The 10,531-nt window shown below is 34.3% G+C and overlaps 1 protein-coding gene across 1 annotated transcript; it reads right to left on the minus strand.

Moving 5' to 3' along the window:
• Positions 1 to 9,558: 9,558 nt before the first annotated feature.
• Positions 9,559 to 10,160, minus strand: LOC114719766 (PLAT domain-containing protein 3-like). The gene is made up of 2 exons (XM_028905296.1): positions 10,083 to 10,160; positions 9,559 to 9,981 (listed from the first exon to the last, which is right to left on the minus strand). The coding sequence occupies exons 1-2, from the start codon at positions 10,158 to 10,160 to the stop codon at positions 9,559 to 9,561; spliced, it is 501 nt and encodes a 166-aa protein (XP_028761129.1).
• Positions 10,161 to 10,531: the final 371 nt, after the last annotated feature.

Raw genomic sequence — 10,531 nt, forward strand, 5'->3', positions numbered from 1 at the left:
TAATATGCCAAGAGTAGAGATGTAGACTCTATGATCCACCAATAAAGTGAAGAAACCTCTTGATCTTTGATCTGACCTAATACTATTTCCTTACACAGATCTGTCATGACCATGTATTAAATGAAAATAACAATAAGAATAGTTTGAATTCGGTGGTTTCTGTGGCGGCTCTTCTGATAAAATGATCTATTTTATTTAGTAAGCTAGTTCGATTTCTATGCAATTTCTATTGTATGCTTTTTGGTGGCTTTGCTGCTTTGGTGTTCTGGTCAATATAAGGGAGACCTGAGAGTTACCTTCAAAATTTCAAGATTAACATATCCATTCAAGGTAAAAGAAAAAAGATTAACGTATCGATGGGAATGAGCACAAGTTGATTAAATACAGGAATATGACACGCAAAAAAAAAGTCAAAAATACTTTTAAAACATAAAAAGATCACTTCATTATAAATATGGCAAGTATAAATTACTCAGCTTTCTTTTTTTTTGGCCAAATACTCAGCTTTAAGACCATTGTTGTTTAAGATTACTCAAAAGGTCTCGGAACAGAACGAAGTGATAGGATAGCGCCGGTCAAATAAATTAGGCTCCAATAAGAAAAGAAAAAAAGAGGAAATTATAGTTTGTTACATGGGAAAGTTTTGGCTTGTGAGACACTCCTCTTTCCTTAATAAAGGATTTGATTGAGGAGTTTATAGTAGTCATAAATATAAGACCTATTTCACATGCTTTTTTTTTTTTCCAAATTAATCATATTGATATTCTCCCCAAAATAATCAAGTAGGAGAGAAAGGAAAAGAATTAAAAAAGATGTCCAGGGTATTTTAATAAAAAATATCATATTAACTAATTTAAACTAACATTATTAATCCATTCAAATTAGTTAATTAGGTCTTATATTAGGTGTCAGAGGAGTATTACAGCTGAGGATACATTTGGCTAAGCATTCCAATTTATTATTTAATAATTTTCATAATACATGCGAAATTTAAGAAAAAGTCATAATTGGGTAAAAAGAAAGAGAAGTAATGACCAAATAAAATAATATAGTGATATCTAATAAACAGAAAAGAAAATTACACCAGTAACAATGGATAATGCAAGCCATAATGACTCGTGGCTATCATATTGTGCTAATTATTTCAAATAATACATCATTGGCCAAAAAAATTGAAGGGTTGAAAGCCCAATATAAACATGATCAAGTAAAATAAAGTATGGATTGAACCCAGACATCTAACTGACTTAAATAGTTAAATTAACAAGAAAAGAGTGCTGGTATAGAAAAAGCAATACCCGCCTGAGGTACTCATCAAAACATCTATTTTTTCTTTCATGTACGATAAATATCATCCAGTTGAAGCATAGTTTATTAGCTCTGAACTCTGAAGAATAATGTTGAGTTGGGCCAGGCTACTGAACCCAATACACTAACACAACAAAAGAGGAACATTCATTGAATCTCACTTCTATGAAATACATCGCACCATCTAGGCCTTAGTCAGGCCCACAATTTAGACGCAGATCTGCTTAAGCAAAACCCAACTTGTGCGACATGTGTTTCTCCTAATTCCAAGATCCTGAAAGAACATTACATACAAAATGACAACATATAAACAGAATCTTATTTCTTTGACTCCCCCTCAAGTTTGGGGCAAAAGATGTCAATAGTCCCTAACTTGGACAATAGCTTCTTCTGCACCTGTCCACTAACGGCTTCTACGAGAAGGTTAGCTTATTGGTCCCCTGCTCTGACACGTATTAGGTCAATCAACCTCAATTGCCATTTTCTTCTAACAATTCGATTTCTATACACTTTGTCCTCTCATGATACACCGGGTTTGTAGCAATATGGATTGCAACCTTGCTATCGCAGTATACTTTTACAGGTTCTTCATGCAGCACATTTAGATCTTTTAGTAAGCCCATAGTCCAAACTATCTCTGAGGTTACCATGCTGAGTACTCTATACTCAGCTTTGGCTGGAGACTTTGAAATGGTTTTTTTTTTTTCCTTCGTTTTTCACATCACCAAAGAGCCTCCCATCTTTAGCAAATACCTAGTGAGAGACCTCCTTCTTATTCCACACGATGCCCAATCTAAATCATAGAAACATTCTAGTTCTAGACTCTCTTTTGAGTTGATGAATATGCCCAGTCCTAGAGTCCCTTTAAGGTATCTAATCAGACCTTTTGCTGTTGTCTTGTGAGCTTTTGTTGGCTCCTACATAAATTGACTGAGCACCTGCCCAGAAAATGATATGTCAAGACGAGTCATGGTGAGATATATCAGCTTACCCACTAGCCTCCTGTATTTCTCTAGGTCTGGGAGTAAGTCTTCCAGCTTGTTCTTCTTCTTATCATATGGAAATAGCTTGAGACTCTAAGCTATGGGAATGGATAGTGGTTTACAACCACTCATTCTTGTCTCAACCAACAAATCTAAGGTGTATTTCCTTTGGGACACTACAATGCCATTTTCAGATTTGACAACCTCAAGCCTAAGGAAATACTTAATCAAGCCAAGATCTTTGATTTTAAAATTTTTATGCAAATTTTTTTGGCATTTGATATCCCAATTTCAGAGCTACCAATTATAAGGAGGTCATCCACATAAACTAGCACTAAAACTAAACCATCCTCTAATGCATGGTAAATAATGAATAATCATGTTTGCTTTGTTTGAATCCTCCTTGTTGCAATGCCTCAAATAGTTTCAAGTTCCACTATCTTGAGGCTTGCTTCAAGCCATACAGTGACTTGTTAAGCTCACATACCAATCGCTCCCCCTTATTGTCAAACCCTTGGGGAATCTTCATGCATGTATACCTCTTTATCTAAATCTCCTTGCAAGGAAGCGTTATGTACATCCATCTAATAAAGATTCTATTTATTTAAGGTAGCAAGCTTGAGAACAATTTGAACAGTCCATAAGGGAAAAGGTCTCAAGATAATCTAACCCTTCCCTCTAGTTGTAATCTTTTGCTACCAATCTCGCTTTATATTTATCAATGGTTTCATTAGAATTATATTTTATCTTATATACCCATTTAGAACCAATGGGTTTCTCACCTTGAGGCAAAGGAACAAGATTCGAGGTTTTATTAATTTCTAGTTCCTGTATTTCAGCTTTCATTGCCTTTATCCACCTTTATCTTTAATAGCTTTTTCATAACTTTAAGGTTCATGGTTAGAGTCAATAGAGAACAAAAAGCAAAGGTAATCCGGGGTAATATTTGAATAGGCAAGATATTTATCAATGGGATATAAACACTTCTTTACCTTAGTAGATGCAATATTAGTGGCAATTAAAGAGCAAACATAATCATTAGATAAGATAGGTGGTCTTCTCCCTAACTGGCCTTGAAGGAATTTGATTTTCTTGATTAATTGGACTGTGCTCATCTTGGTTTTGTCTGATTCTTTTGGTATTGATCTCAGAGGAGGTTTGAACATCTTTTCCACCATGGTGGCTATTTTCAATTTGTATATCTTCATTCTCAAGCCAAAACATATTCTTAAAAGTTTTAATATCTCCCCCTTAATCATAACTTCTTACATCTTTGAAGGTAAATCTAGTTTCAATGAAGCTTACATCCCTATTCACAAGAATGGTTTTAGCTTTCAAGTCTAGGAGTAAAAATCTTTTCTAATTTTCAGGATAACCAAGAAAAATGCAAGGAATATATCTAGGTTGAAGTTTATCATTATTCTTCAAATCAATAGCATAAGCTAAACATCCAAAAGTCCTTATATTATTCAAATCAGGTTGCATGCCATAAATCCTTTCATAAGGAGTTTTGTAATCAATCATTTAGAGAAAATTCTATTAATTAGATATACAATTAGTTTAACACAATCCCCCCAATATTTTATTGGTATTCCTAATTGCAAAATTAGACTCCTAGTAATCTGTATAATTGTTTGATGTTTTCTTTTAACAACACCATTTTGCCCAGGAGTGTAAGAACAACTGGTCTGATGTAAAATCCCTTTATCTTGGAACAAAGTTTTTATTTCATGATTTATAAATTCTATTCTATTATCACTTCTGACCTTTTGTAAATGAACACAAAACTGGGTAGAAACATAAGAAATAAAGTTTCTAATGTGTCTCATAGACTCACTTTTATGTTGTATGAGAAAAATCCAAGTTCCACATGAGAAATCATCAATGATAGTTAAGAAATATTGAAAACCTTGATGTGTGGGTGTCTTGTAAGGGCCCCACACATCTATATGAATAAGCTCAAAACATCATTTAGACTTAATATAAGTTCAAGAGAGAGGAAACTTGGTTTGCTTTGATTGTATGCAAATATTACAAGGCTCAAGAGTTTTATTCATCAAATTAGAATCACTGCATACCATATCTAGATGTCTTATGACAGAAAGAGGAGCTTGACTAGGTCTTTTATACCATAGCTCAATATTAGTATTTCAAAATTTTCCACTGGACTTTTAAACAATAGGATTATTAGATTTTTGAAGAACACTCATAGCAGCAAGTTTGTTCTGTATTTTCAAGACATATAAACCTCCCATCAATCTACCAATCATCCCCATCCTCCCAAATCCCAAAGGCCCTTCATTAAACAGAGATCAGGAAAGAAGGCAGCCATGCAATAATTTTCTTTGGTTATTCGAGACACAGATATTAGATTAAATTTAAGTTCAAGAGCAAACAATACATCATTGAATTGAATATTGTCAGCATTAGTTACGTTTCCTATATGTGTCATAGGTAAACACTAACCATTAGGAATTTTGATAGATTTAATGGGTCCATTGTAAATCCTGTATTCATCTATGAAATTCAAATTTTCAACCATGTGCATTGTGACCCCAGAATCTAATATCCAACTAGTGCAAGATGTATATTGAGAGGTAGAATCATGCAAACCTGTACCAATTAATGCATGGCAGTTGGTTCTGGGTCCTTTTGCGATAGTTCCAGGATCCTTTCATATTGTTCTTGAGTAAAGGTATGTGTGACGGTTACATAAGCCTCAAATTCATTTGCTGCATCTCCACTTGGATTGTTGTTCTTAGTCTGCTTCCCTTGTTTCCCTTTGAAATTAGGGGGATAACTGATATTTGGAAACAATTCTCCTTCACATGCCCTTTCTTGTGGCAGTGAGTACATTCAGGAAAATTTTCACCATGTGCCCTTCCTCTCCCACAACCCCTGCCCCTAGCGGCCATGGCAACACCTTCTGCAAAGATGCTTCTCTCTGCACTTGTTATCACTTGTTGAGCTTCATCCTGAACTATCATTGCATAGGCATCGTTTATAGTAGAAAAAGTAGACATTAACAGGATTTGGCTTCTGGCATAGGTGAAAGATTCATTGAGCCCCATCAAGAATTGAAGCAATTTCTGTTCCTAAATGGCTTCATCATAAGCCTTCAATACCTCACATTTACATGATGCTATAACAACCAACAAAGCCTGCTCCTCCTAGAGTTCCTTAAGCTTACAATAGTGAAACAAAACAGAGGAGGAGCCTTCTCCGAGGGAACTAATTTCCCAATAAAGTGCAAAAATCTGAGCATTGCTCCTTTTGTTAAATCTTTCCTTGAGATCCAACCAAGCTTGATACGCACTTTGGTAGTAGATTACTCTATTAGCGAGTTCTTTGGATACAGAGTTAATTAGCTATAATAAAACTGCAGCATTGCAACACTCCTATTGAGCATGTAGTCTTCCTTCCTGATCAACCTTTCAGCATATCCCCTCCACAAAGCCAAGCTTATGCTTCCCTAGTAGCGCAATTTGCATTGCGTAGCTCCAGAAAGTGTAACTCTCTATTCCTTTGAGCATATAAGGAATAACAAGGAGCCCTGGGCGTCGAAAGGATGAAGAGAGAGTGGGTGCGAGAATGGCAGACTCTCAATCAATTTTTCTTCTCCTATTGGAAGTTGTTTGCTAGGGTTTTAGAGTGAAGAATTAGAAAGAAAGTGAAGCTTAGGCCATTTAAACGGGTTTCTTGAATCTAAACCCAACCTAGCTCTAATACCATGTTGAGTTGGGCCAGGCAATTGAACCCAACACACTAATACACTGAAGGAGGAACTGAAACATTCATTGAATCTTAGTTGTGTGAGATACACTGCATTAGTGAGGCCCACAATTTATACATAGATCTGCTTAAGCAAAATGCAACCTATGTGACAAATAATTTACGTCTTTCATTAGTAAATTCAAATGTTATAATCGAATTTGGTAAATTAATCGTGTGTCACTTTTCACATATACAATATTAATTTGCATGCCTTTGCGTACTTTAATATTAAAAGCTTGACACATATAAATGTAAATGATTTTATTCATGTTTGAATATATATGATGGTTAACAGAAAGGAAGCTTTGCTCTCAAGTCTCAACCACGTACAAATGAAGCAGACCTTATAATGGTCTGCCCATATATATAAACTTACGGAGCTACATGAAGAATTAGTAATACAAAACATGCACACATATCACATATGGCCACAAAATAAACAAGCGGAAACTACAGCACAACGTTAGAGTTAGACTCATCCCAATCACAATTCGAACATTTGAAGGAAATTGATCATATACGATTCTGTTACCTACAACAATAAATCCAAAAATGAAATGCAGCAATCATTAAATATAAGATAAAATACAATAAGTAAATCAAATCAGTACGTGTGCAAATCAAATCGAACCAAGAATATTGTACTTAGATGATGTTGTACTCACCATAAAGGAAAATAGCTTTTAATAGAATTTAGCTCCTTGATGACATCAGTTGCACTCATTCTTTTATGAGATGATTCCATTCAACATGTAAGTCCAACCTCAAATAAAGAACACAAGCATTTCTCAATATTAGGATGGATTCGCATCATGTTTTTTGATGATTCTCCTGATACTACCACTGTATGTTCTAATTCTTGTGGAAGAATAGTCAGGCTTGCAACCTCCAAAAGTTTGTTTGGGAATGAAATTTTCACACATGTTTGAAGATTGTGGCCATCTTTAAAAGTACCTTCGGTCCATCTTCTTTTAGTTAACTTTGCCACTAGAACAATGAACTCATGTTGGGTTTGATTGTGTGAGTACTTTTTAAAAAAAATTAAAATTTCACATTTCTCTTAGAGAGTTTACTCTTCACCATCATTCATGAATCCATTTAATTCAATCAATCTAAGTGATATAGACACATATGTGACTTATAATTTTTTTTTTTTTTTAGATTTACATGAGACTCTTAGTGTGTGGTGTACTTTTGAGATATGTAATTCATATGGAATTGTATATTATAAATAATGTTCATGTAGCTAGAGTTTAAAAGGACTTAGTACATCAATCTTGCTAGTATATATGTTTTTTTCTTTTTTTTTCTTGTTAGTATATATGTTACTTAGAAAAATAAAGAACGAATTAATTTATATAATTTGCTCGCTCTCCCCAGACGCCGTCCTTTTTTTGTTGTTGCTATTTTTCAATTTTTGTAATTTCCTTTAAACAATACAAAACTAATTATGAAAACCAAAAAAGAAAGAGTCTATACGAGATGCGTCAAGTGGATATTGAAATGGAACATCTATTTATAATTATAAATAAGCTGACAGAAGTAACAAGAATAATAATAATGAAAAATTAATCTGCAGGTCCTTATAATTTTATCTAGTCTTAAATCGAGTTCTTATAGTTTTTTGTCCTTTCTATTACATTCTTATTGTTTATTCTGTTAGTGGTGTTAGTCGTTCTGTCAAAAAAATCCTTACAAACCCCGTAAATTTGAGTTAACAGGGATGAAGTGATCTGAGTGAAATCTGACTAAGGACACATCTATAATCTTCAATTCTTCATTTGCCTCCTTGCACGGCAAGGCAACAGTCGCTGTGCTATGCCCTTGCGTCTGCATTCTGTGCTCACCAACCTCATGAGCACGGGCTGGCATTTTGAGTGCTAAGCAGGGACCTTTTTTTTTTTTTTTTTTTTTGCTTTTTCTTTCTTTTTGTTCTCCCTTTCTTACTCAGTAAAATTACATTGTATTGCATCATAAAAAAACACCACATTGTAATAGAATTATTTTTGAGTTAAAGTTCATAAAACACCTTAAAATATATTTTTTTTAAAAGTGTCCCATGTCTTAAAGTATTTTGTAATATTGCACACAAATTATTTTAAGACACTAAATGTACTTGAAAAAATAATTTGGGATACCCAAAGAATCACAAAATACTTTAGAATACTATATTTTAAAATATTTTTTCATGTACCTAGAGTATTCTTAAATATTTTGTGATGTTGTGTCACAAAATACTTTAAGATACTAGATACACGGGAAAAAAATATTTCACAGTATTGAATGAAACATAAAATATTTTAGGATATTAAATCTTGAAATATTTTTTTCAGGTGTGTTTAGTATCCTAAAATATTTCATGATATTGCATCACAAAATATTTTGAGTAGTGAGGGGCTTTTTTTCCTTTTTTTTTTCTTGGTCACAACCAAAAAAATAAAGGTATTAGAATTATTTTTGGTTAGGATCCATCCAGTTTTTAAAAAATATTTTTTCAGTTGCTTTCAGTACTCTAAAATATTTTATGATTCATTTAACAGTCTAAAATATTTTTTAAAATATGTCTAATAATTTAAAATATATTGTGATATAACATCATAAAATACTTCAAGACACTGAACTTACCTGAAAAAATATTTCAATGTTTAATAATTCTAAAATATTTTGTGATTTATCTATTACTCTAAATTATTTTTTCAAGGGTGTCCTGATATAATGTGATTTTAATGAATAATTAAGAAAGGAGGAGGGGGAAAAAAATACATATATAAAGGTCCTTGCTTGTACTAAACGAAAAAAAAAAAAAAAAGTCCCTGCTGACGTTGTGGGCTGTGGGTCAGTTTCGGGCGACGGAACTTCCGAAACTCATCAATTACGCACATGGCAAGATTTGCCATAATGAGGCCTTCTAACCCAATCAATGTCACAGAGTCTTTTTGAAGAGCCCCTTATTACCTAGTGCTTTGGTTTCAATGTCTATGAGCCATCGATGAAGCAGGTCCAGGATATCATGGCTGCTCCAGCATCCTAGCCTTCTATTTTCTTTATTCATTTTGACCATGAACGAATATGTAATAAAACTGTGAGGGAAAAGTTGGAGAAATAATCTTATAAATCATCATAGATCACATGATGATGCATAGTAAGATTTTATTCAGGCCACATCAACCCTGTTAACTCAAATTAATGGCGCTTTAAGGTTTTTTGACAGAAGGACCAACACCACTAACAGAATAAACAATAAAGATGAGATGGGAAGAAAAACAAAATATAAAGACCTGATTCAAAATTGGATGAAATCATAAGGACGTGCAGATTAATTTTTTCTCATTATGATTATGATTGAAATGAGACACATCACAAAACGTTACGTAACACAACACACCAACAAAAGCCAGATACATATTACTACCTTAGGGCCTATTTATTTTATATATATTACACATAAGCCACGAGAGAGGTAACATGTTAAGGTGTTGCTAATGAAGAATGGTTACACAAAAGAGAGAATGGGCCTCAAACGAAAGAAATTGGAGCATAAGTTGACTTTGGCATAGAGATTATAGCCTGCGGTCGGATCCAGCCACTGGTTCAGCGGGAAGGCTACCTTGGTAGATTTGTAACATCCTACGACGTCGATCTCCACGTAATCCGAGTACCACCCTGGGTATGTCCCTCTCCCATCGGAGACGACAGTGATGGCGCAAAGATCGAGGCAAGGGCCGGTGCCGCTGAAGACGTCGAGTTTGCCCTGCTCGAAGTAGTTGTGACCGGGTTCCATTATGCCCCAATCTTCGAGGTAGTCGACGGAAAATCCATTGCCGGAAGATGTGTTTAACTTGAGGCTGATGTTGGAGTCTGTTGATGCATCTTGGACATCTCCCGTCTTCACTCGTACAACGTACGCACACTTCGCCTGCATGCATGCGTATAAAAACACACAGAACCAAGTACGTGGAAGGAATATATAAAAGCTTAAAACTAAAAATGGATCAACACAAGAGAACAATTACTTACAGATGTAGCCATTGCAGCGAAGCTGATGAGCGAGAGAAGAAAGACAAGGGAAGACAATGCAATAACTCTGAGAGCCATTTGGTTAATTAGTTTGTGACCCTATATGGATATCGGTGCTGAAACAACCTAAATGCGTGCCTTTATATAGGGCCACAGACTGTAATGATCCCGAAGAATTGGGCCCAAGTCAAACACACGCGTCTAATAAAGCCAGAAGGAGCCAGAGAGTGACTTGAGTGAGGCGGAAAATGTGGGAATACTACAGTTATAACAAGAAGAGAAGTAGATATGATATTATACATCTCATTTCCTTTTCTTTTTGATAATACTCTTTTTGTTCTTAATATACAACTTATTTAACTAATTTAATTAGATTAAAAAAAATTAAGTAAGTTAATTAATTATAAGAAACATGACATGTTTTTTCTAAAACACTATAATCATCTTCT

This window comes from Neltuma alba, unplaced genomic scaffold (assembly GCF_004799145.2).
Source record: "Neltuma alba isolate B1F8T4 unplaced genomic scaffold, ASM479914v2 tig00011943_pilon, whole genome shotgun sequence".
In the NCBI taxonomy this organism is placed as follows: Eukaryota; Viridiplantae; Streptophyta; class Magnoliopsida; order Fabales; family Fabaceae; genus Neltuma; species Neltuma alba.

Excerpts from the sequence above, each read along its gene's own strand:
- LOC114719766 (XM_028905296.1), bottom strand. The coding sequence starts at position 10,160 with ATGGCTCTCAGAGTTATTGCATTGTCTTCCCTTGTCTTTCTTCTCTCG. Across the intron at positions 9,982-10,082 it reads TCGCTGCAATGGCTACATCT|GCGAAGTGTGCGTACGTTGT; the intron begins GTAAGTAATTGT and ends GCATGCATGCAG.